Source organism: Thermobia domestica, chromosome 8 (assembly GCF_964235325.1).
Source record: "Thermobia domestica chromosome 8, izTheDome1.hap1.1, whole genome shotgun sequence".
NCBI classification, from domain to species: domain Eukaryota; kingdom Metazoa; phylum Arthropoda; class Insecta; order Zygentoma; family Lepismatidae; genus Thermobia; species Thermobia domestica.
Window position 1 is genome coordinate 252,342,340 of NC_137461.1, and position 24,042 is coordinate 252,366,381.

At 36.6% G+C, this 24,042-nt stretch overlaps 1 protein-coding gene across 1 annotated transcript in view; it reads left to right on the forward strand.

Moving 5' to 3' along the window:
* Positions 1-24,042, forward strand: part of LOC145693545 (isocitrate dehydrogenase [NADP], mitochondrial-like) — a 125,438-nt gene that overhangs the window by 76,246 nt on the left and 25,150 nt on the right. Inside the window, exons 2-4 of the mRNA XM_081769631.1 lie at positions 14,390-14,505; positions 17,895-18,039; positions 23,475-23,674. Coding sequence (XP_081625757.1) covers positions 14,390-14,505; positions 17,895-18,039; positions 23,475-23,674 — 461 coding nt within the window. The remainder of the gene's footprint in view (positions 1-14,389; positions 14,506-17,894; positions 18,040-23,474; positions 23,675-24,042) is intronic.

Genomic DNA, 24,042 nt, shown 5'->3' on the forward strand with positions numbered 1-24,042 from the left:
CAACCAATCAAAAATGAGCCAAGAAAACCCTGATCGTAGACATACACAAGTAAATACAGTTGGCTATTATCGTTGCAGCTTTCTTTCTCATGTCTGTATCTTGTAATTTAATGCGTAGAAATTGTGTGCAGAATGATTTAAACATAGTTATGTCACTGTTACACCTAATCCAGTTTCAACTCTCTGGTGTCGTTTTCCATAATAAAATAGGCTTGTCAAAGCACGGTAGTTCAGTGATAAATCGCCCACCTCTGCGCTCACCTTGGTTCGATTCCAAGCAGGGTTGACTGGTTTAAACCAGTTTTTTTTTTTTTCAAATAAACCATCTGGTTTAAACCAAAAAAACGAAAAATATTCGTAAAAGAGTAAGTGTTCTTAAAATCTTGATGAGCAAACATTTGTGGGTTATCACGTTCATTCCCAAATATTATTCGTATTATATCCAGACCTAAATTCTCCATTCATTACTCAAAGAGATTATACTACTAAAGCAACTTTTTTAAAAATTAGTTTATGAACGTTTCTTTTGTGATTTGTTAAAAGTTTATTATTGTTATGCAATTGCAATCAAAGAAAAAATTCTAAATAGTGTTTCATTTTAACAATGTTTACTAGTGATAAAATATATCAAAATGCCGTACTTTTTTGGAGGGGATCATACAAACCCCACGTGAGGCATTTATTGAAATCAGAAGTCTCTTTGATATCTATTTATGTGTAAATGGGTCAGAGCCAAAGTGGACTCAAATAATTCGTATTTATTCACTTTTCTTACTGATGTGCAAATTAAGTCGCTGTATTTCTTTAACTTGGACTATAAGTCTAGTGAACTAACTTGGACTAAATTCGTTCTTCTGTACTCTGCATCATTTTGAAATTGTCCATATGTAATTCTGAATAATGGTTTCACTTGTGCAACTGTTTGTTTTTGTCCTTCTGAAGTGACTCTTGACAATTATATTAACAAGTATGTAAAGATCAGTACAACGTATTTTTATTAGAGTCTTTCGTGAGTGAGTCGGCAGACGTATCGCATTTGTGGCCAATTAGTCCCGGTTTCGAGTCCAAATGGAGGACAATTTCTCTCGGATGTAAGCCGAGAAGCGGTTTGGATTCCGCTTTAAGCTTATGTGACCCCTTCCAGCATGTTGCATAATAACACCAAGATGCAACAAACTTATTTCTGTCCATATGTGATATAAATACATAGAGCAAAATATTTAAACCAAAAAACCTGGTTTAAACAAACAAAAAAAAACGGGTTTTTTGTTTTTTTTTTCAATAAAAATCATAGTTTTTGCCAACCCTGACCCCAAGACATGTGACATTTGGATTTTCCGAGTTCTTCCGTTTCCTCCTACATTCAAATTTCATGTGTTTCATAATAATTCACTTTCACTGACCACCATCTCCTTTTCTGTGGGACGTAAAACTAAGATTTCATTCTTTTATTCCTTTTTCTAAACAGGCTTGTCTAAAAAACACTCCTGAGGTGTAGGTTCCTCTGTCTCCAGTAATTGTCGATATTACAAACAATATCCGTATTATTATTATTATTATTATTATTATTATTATTATTATTATTCAATAAACCTGAGTGGCGCTAGCAGTATGTTCGCCGTTTATGGTTTCTGATGTCTCAGGTTCTTGAGAACGCGGAACTTCATAGTTTAATTTTTCAACAAAATGCTTTATCTGTCTGTTGTAGCAAACGCATTGCAAATGGCGTCTCGCATTGTATCAACCATTTGCATTTCGATATCAGATCGGACATTTTACAACTAAAGTGTCTACATTTGTCCTTTTTCTGCTGCCATAGGGATTTTTTTCTCGTGCCATTGAAAATTATATCGTCTATAAATTTGGGTAAGCGCTATCCGGTCGGCCACTGGTTCAACCCCACTCTTCGCCAAGTGAGCGTTGGGTGAACAAATACCGTGTACGTAGTTTTTGTCAGGGTTCTCCCGTTTCTTTCCACTTTCTTCGTTCCATTTCGTTCATTACTATGATCACAAGTGCATAGTGGTGAGACATTTAAACTAAAAATAAAAGGGTGCATATCCAAATAATTCCTGTGCTGTTTATATTTGCAAGAGAAATTGGAAATATGTTTCTTAGTTTAATGTAAGATCAATTATATATTACGGTGCTTGTAACTGGTAATCTAAGCAGGTTAAACGAGTTCTCTTAAAGGTAAGGCGATGAACTGAGAGGATTTTTTTTCTTTCTTATCGCTGTGTTCCATTCAAGTACCATGACATGAACTAATTTACTTGAGTGAATGCGCCTACTTGTCGGTTTCGCAATAGCATCTCAGAATCAGTTCAGTTGTTAGATCCAGTCAAGTCGGAAGTACGTAGACCTACTTGCATTGTAAGTCATCCATAACGGTGTAGTAGCCGTTTGATTGAATTTCCAATGGAACAAATTGAAGTGAAAGTGTCACATGTTGTTAATACTATGCGTATTGTTAGTTTTTTTTTCTATCTTCTAATTGTTCCAGGAGAAGAGCGTTCTCTGTTTCATGCAGTATAATATATTTGAACTTTGTATGATGAAAGTATTATAAAATTCTTGTGTAGTATTTTTTAAATAGCTTTCGTTAGCTTACAATAAAAGTAATCTGTCAAAAAATATATATAAATGCCAGCAAATATTAAAATTTAATTTTGAGATGCCTATAATTTCTTGCTGATAGATTCGAAAGGATGATATGAGAATTCCTGCTGATCGTTGTCTCGAACCATTAGATGTATTGGGATGACACTTTCATCTTGGTGTAGTAGTCACTCTCCTACATTCACTGTGAAGAAGGCATCGCACGACCCCTTTTATTATAAATATTTCGAAATTTTGATCCTCTCCAATGTTGAGCTAATGTCCAAGCAATCCAGTTTTGAGGAACACAATCAATCCCACTGAGTAAAGTTGCATTTCGTATATTCTCATTTCGTCCCCTGACAGGAAATAGTTTCATCTCGCATCCTAAACCAGTTTAAAACACCTGGAGTATTATCTCGTCTGTACCCCACCGGATGCTACGTGAGTCATCTTTAACCGTTTCACGTTAAGCAATGCCTCACCAAGCACATGCGTGCATATCACGATACATGTTTCTGGTATATTGTTTTTTTCAAAAAATGAATTTATTCTATGTATAAATAATTCAAATAAGCCTAAATTTAGATACCCAGGTAACAGAAGAATCCAATTTAATATTAATTTCTTCAAATAAAATAGAATTTATCGTATAAGAAATGTTCGGAAGTTTATTGTAGTCAATAGTGACGATCTGCCATCGAGGCATAAATCTAGGATCTGTCCAATAACTACTGCCTATCAATAGATTGGCGGCCAGACATCGTGTCTTACTTTAGAAAAGAAAAATTAAATTTTCCGGTGCTAATACATCAACTGTTGGCATCCCACTGGATAATGAAAATATGGATTCTCTTTTGCACACTATGCGTTATGAACCAAATTCTCTCTCTCTTTATCTAATCATCTATCTACACACACATACATACATATATATATATATATATATATATATATATATATATATATATATATATATATATATATATAAATTGTGTTTTGCGTTTGAAAGCAAGTAACACAGAGAATAAAGAAAACTAATTGTCTGCTCGTAATGAATAGTTATGAAATGGAGGAAAAGGGAGAATTTGTTGACGTAGAATATATAAAATTTTGAAATCCTAAGAAAAACGTTATTTCAGTTCTGTGATATGACACTCCAGGTACCATAGTATAAGTGCCGTGCTTTAGTGTAAACTGGTTAACATTGATTGAGGCAATACAGAATGATAATACAATGCATTCAATCATCTTCGATTTACAGTAGAATTATCAGTCTGAGGCAAGAAATGTATGAAGATTAATACTGAAACATAATTGAAAACAAATTTAATTTGCAAATTAGTTTCCAAAAAGTGTTCATATATAAAATTTGCAATTTTTACATATTTTATACAGAGGATAGACAAAAATTTGGAAACACCTGAAAAATTGCACATACTTTTGGCACGCGGAACTGCCTGCAGTCGACGGGGAATAGAGAAATACAGATCGCGTATGGCTGTCAAAGCGATGTTATACCATTCTTCTACCAAAACTGCTGCAAGTTGTAGAGACGATGGTGGTGGGTAGCGGGCCCGCACCTTGGTCTCCAAAACTGACCGCAAGCGCAAGGGCTCAATGATAGAGGTCAGACTATTGTGGAGGCCATGGCAGATGTGACACTTCATCTTCGTGCTCATCAAACCAGTCCTGGACGATGTGAGCTGTATGAATAGGGATTCTGTCATCCGAAAACATGGCATTACCGTCTGGGAACAAAGTTTCCACCATGGGATGCAGCTGACCAATCAAAATGGTAACGTAGTCCTTGGCAGTGACATGTTCATGCATGGTGATGATGGGTCCGGCAGAATATGGTTGCCCAAATCATCACTGAACCAGCGTTATGCTTCACTCTTGGTAACAGTTTGTATCATACGCTTGTGCTGGTGTTCTCCACACGTAAGCTCGGCCAGCAATTAGAAATAATGTAGAAGACTACTCATCCGACCAGATGACAGTCTTCCACTGCTCCATTGTCCAGTTTTTATGGGCGTTGCACCAATCTTTGGGATTACAGCTCTGCCCCAAGTTCCCTGCTTGTGGAGTTCTCTTCTGACGACTGCTTTGACGATTAACAGGGTTTGTATGCACTGTATTTAGCTCAACTGTGACTTTTGATGATCTTCTGCTTGGTCACATTTCTGTCCAATGGGCATCTGTCTGTCACGCAACACACACTTGCATCCATGCGGGTGCTTCGCTGATGCGTTTTTTCCGGATCACTCGTAGGTAGTCATGATTTTCGAGATTGTGCCTCTTGATACATTAAACATTTCCGCTACTTTCGTCACGGAAGCTCCATCCATACGCGCACCTACAATTTGCCCTTGTGCCTCTTGATACACCATGCTACTTTCTTGATAAACGCGCTACTTTCGTCACGGAGGTTCCCACCATGCGCGCACCCACAATTTGGCCTCTGAAACTGCCAGCTCAGACATGATTCACGATAGCCTACACAAACCAGTCGCTCAACTGTAACTGGCCCATCTGTTCGATTGGTCAGGTTGTGTACTCACAGGGTGTGCCAGTGACTAAAGCGACATCTATCATTTGGATACAACTCGTGTTTTAAATGACTTCCTCTTTCTCACCAGGTGTTTCCATATATTTGTCCATCCCCTATGCTTGTATATGCAGCGAAGTATAAAATACACAGTGTCAACAAATAATTGTACAACGTTCCTAAGAAACACAGCACAAACTGAATACTGCATTATAGCAATTCTCTTAATACTTTTCTAATCGATTCAATAAATGTATTCGATCAGAGAATTCCTGTTTAATGGAAATATTTGGTTGCAGATTCCGTAGCCTCAACGAGTGTGCTTTGCAGACTTTCGTGTAATGCTTCAATTTTCCCGACGCAATCTTGTACGAATTTACAGATTAGTTGCATATAACCAAAGTAATTTAAAAGAAAAATGTATTCTGAACAGATGTATCTGTCTTAAGGTATTAACTAATCACAAGTTTTTTTTTTGTTTTTTTTTTTAGAAAGATAGTACGTTTTTTATTTTTTTTTTTTTAATAAAGAAAAATGACAGGCATACTAGAATAAAATTTTATAGAATCTACTCTTAACATTCGTTTACTTTCGTCTTTGCAATTTTTGGTAATGGTACGATAAGGTAGGATAAGCAGTTAACTCTTCGATGGTAGGATAAGCAGTTAACAATTTCCTTACAATCTTCTCATTTGTTATTATTATTGTCGACCTATCATCTAGATAAAGTGTATTAATTCTCCTTCTTCTAGTAACTACGTTGATTAGATACATATTTATCTTGAAGTTGTAGCCGTTCTTTGTATTAGAATAGTTATACTATTCTAATATAACTTTGTCAACGCTTTCAGTATTACAGTTAGAAACTATTTTTCATTCTGTGAATACTGCCTTATAAATTCATCTTACTGGGAGACCTGGAAACGCCCATGAGTAAGTTGCTTAACGTAGCAATCAGTCGGCGATCAAGGTCCGTTTATTTTGTCTCTGACCCAAGATATTTTCAACGAGGAACTCTTGATCAAAAAGCAGAAAATTGTACTATATTTGGTGAAGTATGACGTCGAAGGGAGGTGATATGAATGTTTGTTTACTGAGGGATAACTTAGTTTTTATCTTTGTTGGCAAGGGTTATCTATCAATTTATGCAACATTCATAAACAGTAGTAGTTAGTTAAAGAGCAGGAAAACCCACTGATTTAGTAGACGTTTCATGGGATAAGTGAGACTAGATAAACAGTCTTTTAATTGATACTTGATTTTTAAAAGGTTTGGTAACTTTAGTATGAAAGTAATTACAGAATTTTCGGTAATCCTTCTGGGGGACCTTACTTGATCCGGAACCCACATTGATTTGAAACTTATGTTTTGTACTTAAAAGAAATTACTCGAATAATCAAGCAAATAATTCTCGTAACATATCTGAGGAAAACTGATGTGTTCATAACCTTGAACTTTACTACCCTGCTCACGAGTAAATAAACTGTATCCTAAGTAAATAAACTGTAAAATTAGTGACGTAGCGACCTAGTATGGTACTATGGGCAATCTTCTACGAATTGTCCAATCAGCTCATGGGGACGGTAGAACGTTCTTTACCATTAGATGTTGTGTATTGTCTTTTCACAATTCTTTTAGCTTCTAGAGCAGAATCGTTCGATGTAAACTCAAATATAGTAGTTGTCGAATTGATTTATTGCTGATTAACTGATAATGTTTACGTCACAGGTGGGAATTAACCTTCCCGCTGGTGTAGTGGTAGCTTTGGTGCAAATAGGTTCTCGATACCTGGTAGGACAGCGTTTAAATTGAACACATTATGGTGATTTGGAATCCACCTAAACTGCAGTTCACGTCTCATATATTGTAATTTTTATGATGAAGAGATTCAAAACTTAAACAATCACAAACAGATGGGAATTGCATCTTTTTTTGGAGAGAGAATTCTATATTGGACAAATGCTCACATACATTATCCCGGATTTGATTTCAGAGTTAGAAGCATTGAATAATGATTTCTTATTTGTTCATTTAAAGTCTATTCCGCTTTACCTTTTACTAACCTACGTCAGCGTGCATCGAAAGGGAAGAAAACGTTGGTCCCAGTTTGAGAATTATTGCATTAAACCAGAAGAGTCCAACGCATCGACAGCGGTCTACTATAGTGATCGCAAGGAATTGTAAAGCTTAACTAACTTGCGATTTCCCCACCTAATAGGACTCGAGGGTGTGTTCCGATCGTCAACTAAATCCATGAAATTTTCGCGTCTCTCCTCTTGCGCTTTACGGAGAACATCATCTGAGGCTGCAGTGTTGGATTGCCGCTAAATTGCTTTTTGTTTGCTTTTGTTTTGTTATCGTTGTTTCATATTCTTTTTTTCTCTTGTTGTTACCTTTTACTTCGAGTAATTGATTCTATTCGTGTTGTTGGTCTGTAAGTGCTAATTTTTGACACTCGTTCACCAAGTCTTCAAAGTTCTTTGTGGTGCACTTCTGCTGTTTGACGTTTTCTCCAGTATGCGTTCAGAAGGCAACTCCACGAACCGAAAAGAAATCTTCCGATGTGTCACGTGAAGGAAAACAGTTCTGTGATTGGTACAGAGCACAGGCTTCACGAGTCATTTGCAGTCACTATAGTAGATGACCGACAAGTCGTAAGATGTAGCCTACATATCGATCACTATCAGTTTTATTATTCTCCGTAGCAGGCTATTAAATAAATGAGTAGATCTCTGCATTAAACAGGCCTTTACATTCAGTTCTAAAATTTGACCCTGCTAACCTGTCTATGTTTCGCGATTGCAGTTTGGTCGTGAATTCAGGGCTGGTCTAAGGAGGCGCAGGACTCAATTGGGAATAATTTGGGTCGGCCAGGTAACTATAGCAGGGCCAACAAGAAATGGTCCTGCGGAGGAACAAGACATCTCCTACTTTGATACTAGTGTTACCAACCACGGTCACTCTGTTTTGCACCATTAATTAAATTGCCACTGTAGATGCGCCGAAAAAAGCTTTGACACATGAGTAGTGGAACAGTCACTGCGAGCTGTCAGACCTTTTGTTGGCTCCCCTATAGCAATATGTTTTTTGTACTTGACAAAGTGAAAATAACTACACTTTAGTGCGGGACGTAATTTTGGGCACTCGGTCTAATCAACTCACAGCCGCCCTTGCATGAATTAGTGTCCGATTGCTGTTAGAGCAAATTTGATCTTACTAATTTGTAATTTTAAGTTTCTCATTAAAATTGTACTCTCGTTTTATACAATTTTTTTTCTCTGGTTCTTCTGAAAAAATTACATTTCTAAGAAAAAATAAATTTCCATGTAGTGTGTGCTACTTTTATTAATTTTCCATTATGCTAAAATACGTTGACACGTGTTGTACGTACTCTGTGACACGTGTTGCTACACTTGGTAATTTCTGTAGATAAATAGAGCCTTTTTCGTATATTTCGGGATTGTTGATTAGGAATCTTATGTTTAGTTCCTGTATCTAGGTGGTTCTTCCGCTTAAAATAGCCCGCGACAGGTTTTCTTCTTTTTTAAATGCTTGTAAGAACAACTTAAAATCCGTCTGAGAGTATGTGCACACGTTCTTGTAATCGGAATAGAAATTAATTTGCAAAATTCTTCGGATTTTCTTTTTAATTAAATAGTTCACAGAGTTCAGTGTTGTTCAAAATAATCGGTATAATATGGAAATTATACCACAATAGTAGTAAAAAGTGGGATAAATTATGTTATAAATAATCTTCATACTTTTCCGGACACAGTTCAGTCATGCTTGCAGTGCATATGAATTAACGTTTCTAAATCGTAAAAGAGCTCAAATAATACATTTTTTCAGTGTAGACAAATAACCTTCCAGAAATAACTGTACTGATTGGAACTTCTTCCTTTTATAGGGCTTAATAATTGCGCTTTTTTATATACGAGCAATATATTAACTTATTTAATAATTCCTTGTTTCATTCATACGTTTTTTGTGTATAAAGAGTTAAAAATATTAATAACTTCAAAGATAATCTACATTTTTACTAACTCTTGCGTTAATGGTTGTCTTCCAGGACAACGATGCTCAAACTGTGAAATTTTGCTTGACCTCACATTATCACTTCTTTTCCCTTGTCGGTGTAACCATACAAAAATGGTTAATTTTCTCTAGATCTTATTGTTGGTTTAAAGTCGTATCAATCAAGTTAAAACATTTAAGTAGATTTAAAAACCAAAGTAGATTTAATTAGCTTATCACTAACCCAGCAGTGTGGAGCGTCTCATAAATACGTACAATATGAGTAAACAGCATGTAATGCAGTTGACGGTATAAGCTACAAAGAATGAAAACTTTCATTCCCTTTATTTCATTCTGTGGAAATATAAAATGTAACCAATCGTTAGCACACGTTTCTGATGTGTACTCCTTGGTTCGGTTCCTTTTGTTTACTGTGGGAATCAATGAGCGAACCGTGCGAAGTGATCCCAACTAGCTGTGTAAGTTTTCCTTTGTTTCTGGTAATTCTGTGTTCAAAGTTGAATACATTATGGGAAAGATTCATCTTAATTACTTCCGGTAAATATAGAGATAGTACTTGTGTCGGGTTGCGCTTCTGTCAATCCTTAGGTGAAATAATAATAATAATAATAATAATAATAATAATAATAATTGCCAGCAGTTATCCTGGAACTACTCTTAAAAGTTGCTTTTTTTAAGGAGTTTGGTTCGAAAACCAAAACTCCTTTCTGTGCGTCCGTTCGTCCAAGAGTCCCCCCCCCCCCGCCGAAAAAATCTCAATAAATACTTTATGAATCACAATCAGTTTTAACCAGGATATAGAAGATCAAGAGTTAGAAATAGAGTTATTTGATGAGGTGAATCATCCAGTTGATACGAAGATATGCCTCCTCCCTTCCTTATATTCTTATAGGAGCAATTATAAATTGATTTCCCCTTAATAGTATAGAACCAAGCTGCACCTAAAAGTAAGGTTGGTTGCATACAGTTCAGTTACTTTCAATATTCTAAACTAAACTTGTTTACGTGGCGTACTCGCGTGATATTGTTACTTGTTTCTGTATAACATTATGTGCATTTGGTATTTATATTAAGCAAAAGGATTTTATTGAACGTAGTTGAACACTTTACATATTGAGTCATTTCCATCATGTTAGAATTAGTGAGCTGATTAAAAGAAGAGGGATGCAGTATGAAAGCAAGGAATGACGGCGTCGAGAATCTATGATCTGATCGCCCAATAAACGCGTGTTGTAAGTACGTCTTGATGAGCAGAGAAAGATATAATTTTAATTAAGAATCCAAAATGCGGTGTAGACTTCTCACGGAGTTTCAGCGTAAAATATATTGAATCGTATGTAAAGATAAAGTTACAAAATTACGTTTGGTACACTGGACGTAAAGCCAGCAAAGAGGAAGCTATCCTGGTCTAGGTAGTGACAAGAGTGGGTGAAGAACTTGACTTTTCTGTTTATTTGTAGAAATTCGACCGAAAAAACTTTGCTTCGTATTTTGCCTTCTAGAACTTCGTCCTTGATCCAGTTAAAACACCACTACCACCAAGTAGCAAGCGCCTAATTTAATTTAGCGTAGCGTGCGTACAACTGCGCAATCGACGTGTCACAGTACACATGTTCGCTCGAGTGGTTGTATTTAGTCTAGACTCTCTCAGGCCTGCTGGTCCGTATTTCTGTCTGTTTTACTGATTCCGTAATCATGCTTTCAAACATGCCTACTTATTTATTTATGAGTATATTTTGGGTAATGAATAACTTGTTAGATCTGTCCACCGCGCTAACACTTCAAAGTTGCGAATAATTTAAAGTTAGTGTTAAGTTTTGGTATTTAAATTCTGTTAAAGCAGTAATGCTTATGTGTCTTATAACCCAGGAGCACTTACGTTTGCAACATAATCAGACGCTGAAATTTCGATACCCCAATGAGTTGAGTTGATGATGATTTTGAGTTTAACGGGGGCATGGTGGCTCAATGGTAGAGCGAAACACCGTGCTCGTGGGTTTTCTCGGGATTCTCCCGTTTCCTCCCACTTCATTCCACCATTTCATTCATTTCTCATAATCACAGTCTCCTTTAGCCTAACCGGCATAAACGTGGGACGTAAAACTCAGATTTCATTTCATTTTTTGAGTTTAACGTGCATTTCAGCAACAAGGCTATATGAAACAGGACCTGCTGATTAACGTGCAATCCGAACTACATGAGTTCCTGCCGGGAATCGAACCCGGGTCTCCCACAGCATTTTATAAGTATTTTCTTCGTTATAGAACTATTTACTAAAATCAGAAGAAAATATTGTTTATGAAGTCTTTAAGGACATTCCCACAAATTGTTTTTAACAATTCAATGACAAACTTTATTTTAAAAATATGCAATATTATTATTTACAAAATATCTCAACACTTTCAATCCTACTGTAGTTCGGGACGACACAGCCATTTAAAATTTAAAATACCAATCAAAAATTAATTTTGTGCACTTTTTATTTGCGGAAGTAATTTTGAGAGCTTTATGGATTATCTGCTGGCAAACCTGATCCAGGAATGCGTTTCAGTCATTGTAGAAAGAGAACTAAAGAAGGTGTATCATTATTATTCATAACACAAGCATTATTACGTTGCAAGAAATAAAGTTGTTGTTTGCAATGATCATTTACTTATATCTTATACGAAGACAGGCATCATCTTCTAGTAGATCGGAACTTTTACTTTCATTTCTGAAGGTCCAACCGTTTAGGGTAAAAACTTCTAAATGATTTTTTTTAAAAGTATTTTCTCCAGGACACAGAAGTTTGCCAACTTAAATACCCGTAGGATAGAAAGTGTTACTTTTAAGACGTTTTATAAGGTGCATACATTTGAGTGTCCAACTACTCAGACGTCAAAAATTGCGCACCCTAAGTTCTGGCACATAGACGTGTAAGCAGTTATAAGTTCATTTGGTAACATTTTATAAAACAGGTAGTGGGCTATACCGTACACTCTTCCCCCCCCCCTTTCATTCCTTACGCTTTTAAGAAGGGAGAAGCATAGGGAAGACTCTGAAATATAAAGTGCAACGTTTCGTCTTTCATTTGTTTCCTTTTTTCATGAATGTCATGACGACAGTATACGATGTATCCTCGTGTGAACTCACCAAGTTTTCGCTATTCCCGTTGATCTAGTAGTTCGCTAGCCCGTGCATCTTAGGAGTTCCAGCTTTCGGATTCCACCTAAAATCCATGTTTCATATAACCTTTGGTGCTGGAAAAAGGTTACTGAACTTCTACAATCAATTAACCAACCGTTTATCGAAGTTAGCATGATGGTAAACATTGACCTGCTTAGTACGCTTGTTAAATAATTTCCTCTGCAAAGATTGGTTCACAAGTTACTGGACATGAAAGTCAGGGTCTGGACCAGGGGCGCCCGCCTACGGGGACGCACCGGGTCCGGACCAGTGTTATCCTTTCTTATCCTATGTCTTATCCTTTCAGTTCCACACACCAATATAGGTCTATCAAAACAATATTATCTCTAAGAGACAGATTTCGTACTGACTAGTTGCTTTAAAACATGAGCCCTCTTTTTCATGGGAAAATTATCTACAAATCGCTCCAATATTCCATTATTTTCACTGCATTTAACGAAGTATTTGATACAGTTAATTGTAATGATATATTTTAAAATTGAGTTTTCAGATTTAAAAGTTAAATAGTAAGTGGAAATATAGCTTAGGTAGTTATTTAACGGATAGTATTAATCAGGCACTTTTCACTATGAACGATCCCCGCCTTCCCATAAAATATTAGTTGGAAATTATCCATTTTACATAAGACTTTCAAAACAGTTCATTCAGCTTTTATACATAACAGAGCCAGGTATAACCTAAGGTTGAGATTTCATATAGATCTTCACCTTTAGGCTGATTATGTAGCTCTAGTGTGAGTTTGACCTGCTTAAGCTTTGAATAGACTGTAAAGTCATGTTGAGATTGAGATGTCGATTCATATGAATTAATAATAGCTCAGAATGGTTCCGTGCCTCCTGTTTTGTCAGATCAATAGTAGTGTTCAGGAATGTGCTTTTGTTTTATTTTCTGATTACGACGAGAGACGGGTAACAGATGTTGGTAACTAATCTGCTTCAATCAATGTAGATAGATTATAGCCGAAATACTTCATTTCGACGCTTCCGGTAGTAAGATATTGGAATAATTACTTGAACTTTGCTGTTTTTTGTTTTTAAATAAAGAACAAAATAATTACACTTTATGTTGTACACTCACTCCCACGATGTACGAAACCTCAAGGACCATAGCCGCAGAAAAAACAATCCATCAGTGGACGTTTATTTTATACCAATATAATCAGGACTGTTACTACACACATCTCTCATTTCCCTACGCAGAGTTATTAATTAATTTATTTACAAATTCCTACCAAAATTGGCGTTTTTACTGACCTGGGAAACCTGGATGGCTTGAAATTTACTTCCAGACCCGAAATGTAACCAGAATTCCTGAAGTTTTCAGTTTCTAAAGGTCTGCTGGTTAAACATTTAAAAGACGAAAGCAATAAGAAAGAAGAGACTTATTGAATTTAGAGAGAAGCACGGTGGCTCAGTGGTAGAGCGCTTCTCTGGTGTGTGAGGTCCGTAGTTCGATCTCCGGCCAGGTAGGTTTGTTGTTGACAACATATTGCCCATGGGTTTTCTCTGGATACTCCCGTTTCCTCCAACTTTCTCATTCCACCAATTCTTCCATCCTTCGTTTTCCTTTAGCCTAAAGGGCATTACGTGGGACTTTAAACTCAGATTTTTATTGAATTTAAAAACTTTTCGACGTTAAGGTTATTTTAATTGATAAACAATTTTTGATTGTTCAAAAGGTATTGTACTATACGTTCACCGTTCAAAAGACACTTATGTGATAAAACACTGTACTGAGTAAGCTGAAAAGAAAAAAAGAACTGAAAACTCAGTATGTAAGCTTGTATTTTCCATACTTAAATGCGTCCCGCGCGTTTCAGACTTCTAGTCTATCTGTAAATGCGCGAATTTACGAGGAACCCTCGGATCTGAAGATTTCTCGTGTAAATATCTGTAAATGTGTAGATTTATTGAGAAACCTAGGATACACATTAACTAAGGCTGGTTTGACAATAGTGTATAAGCTCTTTCACTGTGTTATATTTGCCATATTTTGAAAGCTGACTCTCTTTAATTTCAGATGCTGCTGACAAGCGAATTGAAGTCAAAAATCCTGTGGTGGAGCTTGATGGAGATGAGATGACGAGGATAATATGGGAGAAAATAAAGGAACAACTTATTTTCCCTTACTTGAAGGTATTTAAAAATATTGATAATAATTAAGTATATACGTGGTGTTTCTAAAGGTTACGGATAAATTTTGAGGTGAAACTTAGTGGTGGCGAAGCCAACCGAACCATTTCAGTGGAAATAGTAAGCTAAAGATGTAATGGATCAACTTTTTTCTTTTGCATCCACACCATCTACAATTTTCAAATTTTCAAACGAACAGTGTCATATAATACATGTTTTAGAATTTGCGGAGAAAACAATTAGTAAAATCAGTTTTGCAGGTAATGAAGTTAATCCTTCTTGTGGCTCTGTTAACTGTATAATTAAATCTCACAAAAACTGATTTCACCAGGTTTTTTGCTGCGAATTTTACCTTAAATATTTATCACATGACCCAGATCTTTCTTCTTTCTTTCTTTCTTTTAATTGAAATAGTTCTAAATGGTGGACATAAAGATGGAAGCTTGTTTCGAGTATGCACCTATAATATATCTTCCCACCCATACTAGTGATTTTCACACTACAATCAATCAACCTTAGCGTTTAGTTTGCTAATTAAATCTTTCGGATCAGATTTTTGGAACATCCTGAGTGTATATACAATCCTGTTTTGGCTTAGCTGACTTGGAAGTTGATATCAAAAACCCAAAATATCAAAGGATTCACCTGTCAAACTTGCCATAACCTTTTGGGACATCGTCTGTAAAACAATGCTTAAGTCCAGACATAAGCATCCAGGCAATTTTACGTTGAAATATATTGTCAGTTGAAAGTTGGAAGATAATTTAAGAAGAAATCAGTGACGACCTGTTGTTTAGGTACTGTCCAATACTTCCAATATTTCGAGAATGTAGCCTACATTATTCGAATCCAGGATCTTCCGATCATGAAGCAAGAATGCAAACCGTTCATTCCTTGTTTGGTGCTTAGCAGGTATTTTAATTCACAATTGAACAAAATTTAGTTAGGATGGAAGTTAGTTTAGGGAACCTGGTCTATCCTAACAGTTTACGGGCTGAAAAGTTGATACGTATAATAGAATCTCAACGAAATTTTTGCCAAAATCTGAAACTGTTCCTTATCTACACGAGGATCATCCAGAAAATAAAGACAATTTAGTTACATAAAATTAAAAACAATATTCCGTCACTTGTGTACATGATCACCACCTCCATTAAGGTTAGTGTAAAGGGACAAGTTTTGCCGATAGATGTCACTACAGTTTTTGTATCTCTTCCATGTATTTTTTACCTTTCACGAAAATTTACAATTTCTCTTACAATTTTCAACCTACAGACTTCAAATTTTTAGAGAAGGCTCTTCATAACCTATTAAAGGGAACAATCCGTGCCGATTTTTTATTTAGAATTTTCTTCATTGTTGAAACAATTCCTTTGTTAAATATTTTGGTATCCAATTCAACAATCAAGCCATTTCAACAATGAAGAAAATTCTAAACAAAAAATCGGCACAGATTATTGCTTTCGATGAATTATGAAGATCCTTTTCTAAAAATTTGAAGTCTGTAGGTTGAAATTTGTAAGAGAAATCGTGAAATTTCGTGAAAGGTAAAAAATACATGGGAAAGATACGAAGACTGTAGTACCATCTATCGGCAAAACTTATCCCTTTAAACCAACCTGAAACATTTGACGTATCTGTTCATGAGCTTCAGAATTCCCATGTTATACTCTTCTGCCACCAGTTCATTAAGCCAGGTGGTCCTGCATTCTCCAACTCTTCAGCACTCCGCTTAGGAACTCTTTCAGCTTAGGAAAAAGGTGGAAATCGCTAGGAGCAAGGTCCGGACTATAGGGTGGATAATCAAAAAAATTCAGATCCGAATTTATCTGCAGCAATTCTTGAATTGCAGCAGGAATGTGAGGGACCGGGTATTGTTGTGAAGAAGCACAATTCCTACATAGAGCATTCCTCGCCTTTTATTTTATTCGCTCGCTGTAGTTTTCTTAGTTTCATAATAACGATTTGCATGAGAGTCTGTTTGAATTTTCTCAGTTTTTTGGGTGATGAAGGATTATGCCACTCAAGTGAGTGGCGCTTGCTTTCTGAGGTGATGAGACACTCAGGGCTCATCACCAGTCACAACCCGATCAAGAAAGGCGTCTGTATCTATGTGATATCGTGTCAATGTTGAGCCCCATTCTCTGAGTTTTGTGTTGGTCACTCAGTTGCCTCGGAACTCATTGTGAACAAATTTTGTTGTAGCCGAGATGTTGCGACACAATTTCACCAAGCAAAGAACGAAAAATATCTGGAAATACAATATGCAATTCATCAAGAGTTACGCGCCAATCTTGCAAGATTCTGTTGTTCACTACAGTCTTTAGGTTTCTGTGAGGACTGATGTGCATCCAGATCGAGTTTCGTCGAGCACATTTGTTTGTCCGTTGTTGAACCTTTCACGCCATTTTCTTACATTTCTTTCGTTTATTATATTATCACCATACATTGCTTTCAGTTGCCGATTTTAGGGGGCGTGGTGGCTCAGTGATAGAGCGTTCACCTCCGGTGCTTGGGGTCCCTGGTTCGACCCCAGCTCGCACCGTGTGGACTTTGTGGACAAACACCGTGCTCGTGGGTTTTCTCGGGGTTCTCCCACTTTCTTCATTCCACCATTTCACTAATCTCTCATCATCACCGTCTCCTTTAGCCATGCCGGCATAACCGTGCGACGTAAAACTCAGATTTCATTTTTTTTTCATTTGCCGATTTCGCCTTTTGAAAGTTCAGTAATCGAATAACTCCTTATCTCACAGTTGGCGGAATTTTCAATCAGGTTAATCATTTTGACCACCCCAACTGCACAAGAGCGAGTTCTTGCAATCTCTGCTCTCAGCGTTATGAGCACAGCTATTACGGAAACTAGTTGAGCGTGAAAAGAGAAAGACGATTGAGCTGTGCGACGGAAATGCGCGAGGTTTTCTGAATCCAGTGATTACATGGGTTAATAAACTGACAATAAGAGTATAACTTGGGAATTCTGAAACTCATGAACAGGTATAATAAATGTTTTAATGAAGGTGGTGGTTATGTAGAGAAGTGAGGGAAGCTTCGAGTATGCAATAGAAGTTTTTTTCCTAATAAATATTGTTTTTCATTTTGGATAACTAAATGTCTTTATTTTCTGAATGATCAAGTATTTTAATGTTCCCCATGGATATCTCCAAGATCTCGTTCTGTTTATTAGAGTGGACACCAATAAAACTGATATCTCGCCACTTATGAAAAAGAGTTCATACAATGGAAATTTAATGCATCCCGTTTTTTGGTATTATGATAGGTACCAACAGTTATTAATGTAAAAATGATTGTTTAAATACGTACTTTTATTAGATTGCCATGAATAAGGGTATGTGTATTCGAAAATTATAATTTTGTATTTTTTATCACAGATAGAGTGCTTGTACTATGATTTGGGATTACCAAACCGAGACCAAACAGATGACCAAGTAACATACGATTCGGCCTACGCCATTCAGAAGCACAAAGTCGGTATTAAGTGTGCCACCATCACTCCAGATGAGGCAAGAGTGGAAGGTTAGTATTAAAAAATTGTTGCTTCCCAAATTTTTTAAATATATATAATATCTCTAGCTGAACCTGCGCTCTCTACACAGCGCATCATTCACATATGAGCATGAACCTCCTTGCTGTTCCTCACATCTGTACATGTCCCTTTACAGACACAAGTGAAAGACGTCTCGATAAAAATCAGCGAGAAATACCGTAAAGGGGATTTTTTTTTTTCGATTACTTTAATATCTCGCGCCGTTTGCAAGATTTGAGCCTACTTCCGGTTTGAGTTTTTAATTCATGTATGATCAGTGTTTTCTTTCTTCTTGCATGCAATATGTAATAAGCAAATCCATTACACACACAATTAATTATAATGTCAATGATATATGGTGTTCATTGGGGAAAACACTCCAAACAATAAAGATTCAACTTAGACTGAAGTAATGGTTAACCTTCGTTGTTCTTTATAATTTGACCGTGAAACAAACGCCTGAGAGGTATGCAAGTCATATATACAATTATGTTGTGTTGGAATGTATAACTCATATTGCATGATGCTTTCCTTTTTTTATATATATATTTCAACACTTCCAGGGTACCCGTAAAATGTAATAAAGAAATAATGGCCATGTTTTTAAAAAAAATTTCAATTAGAACTAGACAATCTACGCAAAATTTGCAATCGATCAGTGAAAACGTAATCTTTCCGAGATCTCATTATCGAAAGGATTGGCCACAAACATATAAAGTCCACAAATGTATAGTTTAAAAGAACTCCAAAGATGACAGCACAATTCATTTGCATTGATTTTGGAGAAGGTTTATTAAAATACAAGGGCTTTGAACAATAATCTAAAAAGAAATAAACGTTATGAAAAAGATCTATTTAAATATTTTTTTTAAAGTACACATACTTTAAAACGTTTTTCTTTGTTAAACGTGAAATCACAAATAACCGTAAACCAATAGTTTGAAATCAAAAGTTCAGGTTGGAGCTGAGGCGTTTTTATTGCTATTGTAGCATTTTAATAGATAGATAAAAACCAACGTGAATGTATAAATGCGTCTTTTCCAAGTTAGAGCCCACAAAACATTGGTTCCAACAATATAAAGAGTCATCATTCGAGAACAAAATGTTGGATGAAAGCCGGGTAGAAGTATGTAGTGATTATTTTGAGCGTAGATTTCATTAATGTGTCAATGAATATGGAATGTGTTCCATTGTTAAGTTTTTGATCTTATTTTTAGTTTCTACAAGACCTCATAAATGTCCTTCCAGGGAAGGAGGGGTCGGACGATTGCACCCCAAGAGGAGAAACTTTCTTATTTTATATATAAATAATAATAATAAAAAAAAACTGATCCCAGAGTTTGGAGCTCTTAAAAGTAGCTCTAAGTAGCAACATTACGACCGACCGCCCCCCCCCCCCAAGAAGTCCATCCTGGATCCGCCCCTGTGTCCTTCTATGCTTCGATGCTAACCCTGTGATTGACCTTGTTCCATATCGTCTGGTACATTAATGGAATGTAGGCTCAAATAATTTTACCCGGCCTTGATATGAATTTAGTTTTCGAGTTAGGATTATTATTTTTATCGTTCAGACCAATTTCTGGTAGGCAGAAGTGACAAATTTGTGCACCCATGTTGGTCTATAATTATCATGTTTCCATGTTCAGTAATTGTAAATGACATTCATGTGCTAAAGAATAACAAAGTAAAACCCATTAAATCCATTGCAAATATTTCAAGTGTTACAAATAAATAAATAAAAATAAAAAGAATAAAAAACACCTAAAATCAGTTTCTGTATATAGGGGCCGCGGTGGCTCAGTGGTAGAGCGTTCACCTCTGGTGCATGGGGTCCCGGGTTCAAACCCTGCTCCCGCCAAGTGAACTTTGTGGTCGACAAACACCGTGTGTGGTGGACAAACACCGTGTGCGTGGGTTTCCTCGGGGTTCTCCCGTTTTCTCCTACTCTTCATACCACCATTTCATTCATTGCTCATCATCACAGTCTCCTTTAGCCTAGCCGCCATAACCGTGAAACGTAAAACTGAAAAAAATATTTTCAGTTTCTGTATAATGTTCAAACAAACGATAAAGCAGAATTTGTCGTTTTACGTCTGACGATTATGTCGGGTAAGCTAAAGGAGACGGTAATGATGAGCAATGAATGAAATGGTGGAATGAAGAGAGTGAGAGATAAAAGGAAGAACTCTGATAATCCCACGCACATCGTGTTTATCCATTATAAATTCTAATTGGCGCGGGCTGGTATCGAACCAGGTACTCCACGTAGCAGAGCAGAACTTAAGAAATACCTCAACAATAATAATAATAATAATAATAATAATAATAATAATAATAATAATAATAAATGAAAATGGAGCTAAGACTTACACTAGGCTTGTAACGAGTACGGTCCGTACTAATAATAAGATTATTCAGATAATTGTTCGAATATTTTTTTCTTTTATTCGAATATTTGTTTTCGAACTATTATTCCAAAATTATTGTTATTGTTACTCGAATTTTAACAGTGCTAGTCCATACAAGACTGTGCAAGCACAAAATCTACTTATTTACATATATAATGTGCTGTGAAACCAACGTGATCGTTTAGTGTGTCTTAGCTCCATTTATTATTATTATTATTATTATTATTATTATTATTATTATTATTATTATTATTATTATTATTATTATTATAATGATGATGATGTAGTAGTAGTAGGGGGAAACTAACTACTATCATAAATGTTAGTGGAGTACCTCAAATGTGTTCTATCGGCTTCAGAACTGAAGATCTGCATACTTCTTGAGACCGTTTGGAATATCCGGAGATCACAGCAATGGGCGTAGTTCATCCCTGATGAAGCAGTTCTGGGCCCATTAACTGCATTTCAACAGCCTGAGGATACTATCTTTGTACTTAGCAGATCTTCCACATAATGATCCCTTTCCCTGATGTTGGACTGATGATATCGTTGTAGGTTTTTTCTAGAAAATTATACGTCGTGAATCGGTTAATTTTGTATAAATTTATATACTTAAACTTTTCAGTCAAAATATATTGGATTCATCTATACGTTTATTCGCATTTACAGTTTGTGATCAATTGTAATTTAAAATACATATTATGTGTTTCCTGATTTGGTCTTACAGCATTTTTGAGATTTCATCTTTTGAAGTTTCTAACATTTGCCACAATAGAAAGCTGACTTTGCTAATTATTATCATGGTGTTCTAAACCCCATGTAGGATCAAGTTACTACACGGGTTTCGATCCAGGGTCTTACATATCCAGTTAGCTTTTCATTCGAACTCGTACTAAGTTCGAAAGTACTAGCCATGATGCGACTGAAAATCTATCGTAAATGTTTAAATTCATGTGATACATGTACGAAGTACACTATTTTGAGTAATATATATACACAGGGTGGCCAGAAAATTCCTTTACACCCGAACTAAATGCTTGTAATAATATAAGATGTTAAGATACTTAAGATTTAAACCTCCTATCCTGATCATTGATATGCGAACAGTGCTCCTCTCGTGAATTGCCGCATAACTGACACGTGACTGTCCGCGGAGGGAGGAGAATAAAGCCACGTTGACCAGTTCTTGTCTCGCGTTTCTGTGTTTAGTGAACAATAGCAGATTCCAGTGACTTCACTTTGAAGGAGCGCTTAGTGGCAAGTCCTGTGGGTTCATGAACGGAAGCACAACAACAAAAATATTCCGCACGTGGTGGATAGATTTCGTGAACGGTTCGGTAAGGAGCTACCAAGCCGTCAGACTTCGATCACGTGGGAGAGGAAAGCTTTTCGCCTGGGAAGTGTTGTGGATGCCCCTCGTTGTGGTCGTCCATCAACCTGAAAGGAAACGTGTGCTGCCGTGATGTTTTATCGTGCAAGTTGACCAGAAAACGTTCTGCAGAACTTGGAATTTCAAGAAGCACAATGCAGCTCTATATGAAAATAGACTTATGCCTGCACTCGTTCCGGTCAATGGCTAGCAATGAACTGACGATGACTTAAAAGGCCTGCAGGAAGCATACAGGATTTTGTTGGAAGCCTTCCCTACCATTCGTGCTCGGAAGTGTTTTCTTTTCTCTGATTTATCGGAGTTCGTCTTCGTATGGGCATAAAACTCATATTTTCATAAAGAAATTGAGAACAATCATCCGCACGTCATGTTTTCGGCGGGAATGACTGAACAAACACATCTTTGATCCGTACTTCTTGGAGGATTCAGTGACTCAGATTACTTACCTGGAGATGTTGAATGACTGGCTTGTTCCATAACTGCAGAATCTGGACATCAGCAACACGGTTGATTACCAATACATTGGAGCTCCCGCGCATTTCGCACTTTATGTTCGTGAACTCCTGAACGCACTGTTCCCTGGCCGATGGATAGACGTAGGACCCCAAATTCACCACTCCCTTATCCTTGACCGCCTCGACGCCCGGAACTTACGACACCAGATGTCCTATGGTGTATCATCATCGTATCATCAAATCACACGTCAGGAAGAAGCAGTACATGGACAGTGATGCTATGCGGGCAAGTGTGCTTGAAGCTTTCCAGCTTGTGACACCGCAGCTGCTAAAGCGGACGAGTAGAAGGACATGGAGGCGTATCAAGGTGTGCAGGGATGATGGAGGTGTACGTACTGGTTTTTTTTTTTTTTTTTTTTTTTTTTTTTTTTTTTTTTTTTTTTGTACATAACTAAGTATTATTAGTGTAGGGATGAAATAATTCCAGCTGTAAATGGAAATATAATAATCACGAAATCAGAAAACGGTCATGAAAGTCAAGAAATTTAGCTTCTGGGTCACGATTTTCTTTTTAAATCTGTACAAATACAAGTACAAACTGGAAAATTTTGTTCTATAGAACGTCAAAATTCACCACCAAAAATGTCTATGGACAGCTTTAAGGGTTACCAAATCGCAAGCAAAGCACCTTCTATCGCATCCATGAAAATTCGGCCTAATTCGCATTCAAATTCACTCTTGAGAATTTTACGAAATTTTATGGTTGGGTAAAGAAAAGGTCACGAAATTTTGTTTTGGAATTTTAAGTGGACACCCTACTGGTGATAGTCATTGCATCAGAAGAAATCACTACCACTGTACATATATATATAAAGATTTGATCGGTAGCCTGCTATTAATGGGTGGCCCAGGTTTGATTTTCAGTGGGACTGTAGAATTATCGGTCTTGATCGAGCATTGTGATTCACTTGGGGAGTCACTCAGTTAAAGAGGTAACGAAAGCCGGTCTGGAATGTTAAAAATGAGAACGATGGAAGCCGATGTGCTGTTCTCTGTATATCAGCCAACTAGTTGCTTGGTAGCCATCGCCAGCAAGTTTAGTGTTTTAGGTGTGTAAGTTGAATACTCTAGAATAGAAGCAAAATGCAATAATATTGTTTCTTTATTTGTAGAATTCAAGTTGAAAAAGATGTGGCCCAGTCCAAATGGAACAATCAGAAATATATTGGGTGGAACAGTCTTCCGAGAACCCATCATATGCAAGTCTATTCCTAGATTAGTTCCTGGATGGACTCAAGGAATTATCATTGGCAGGCATGCTCATGGTGACCAGTACAAAGCGACAGATTTTGTCTGCTCAACTCCTGGAAAGGTATTTCTTTTAAACTTCATATCAGTTATTGTAGAATTCCTGTTTTAGCTTGTTGTAATAGTTTTACTTTTAAGTATGCAACCTTCTTTCCTTTTGTTTGATACTACGATGGATGTTAAAGGTACCAAAGCCGCTAGCACGCTCATACGCGCTAGCAGTTGTAATTTTGGAGATTTATTACTTAACTGCGAATTGACGTAAATCGCGTATTACTTAAAATCGGGGGAATATTGTACTGATATTCCACAAACTTTTAGCGAGCAGGTATAGAGAGATTTTGTTTTCTTTGATCTTCTGCTCCAGATTGTAGTTGTGTTGGTTTACTGGGTAATAAAATTGAATAGGTAACAACTTACTCACTACAAGAT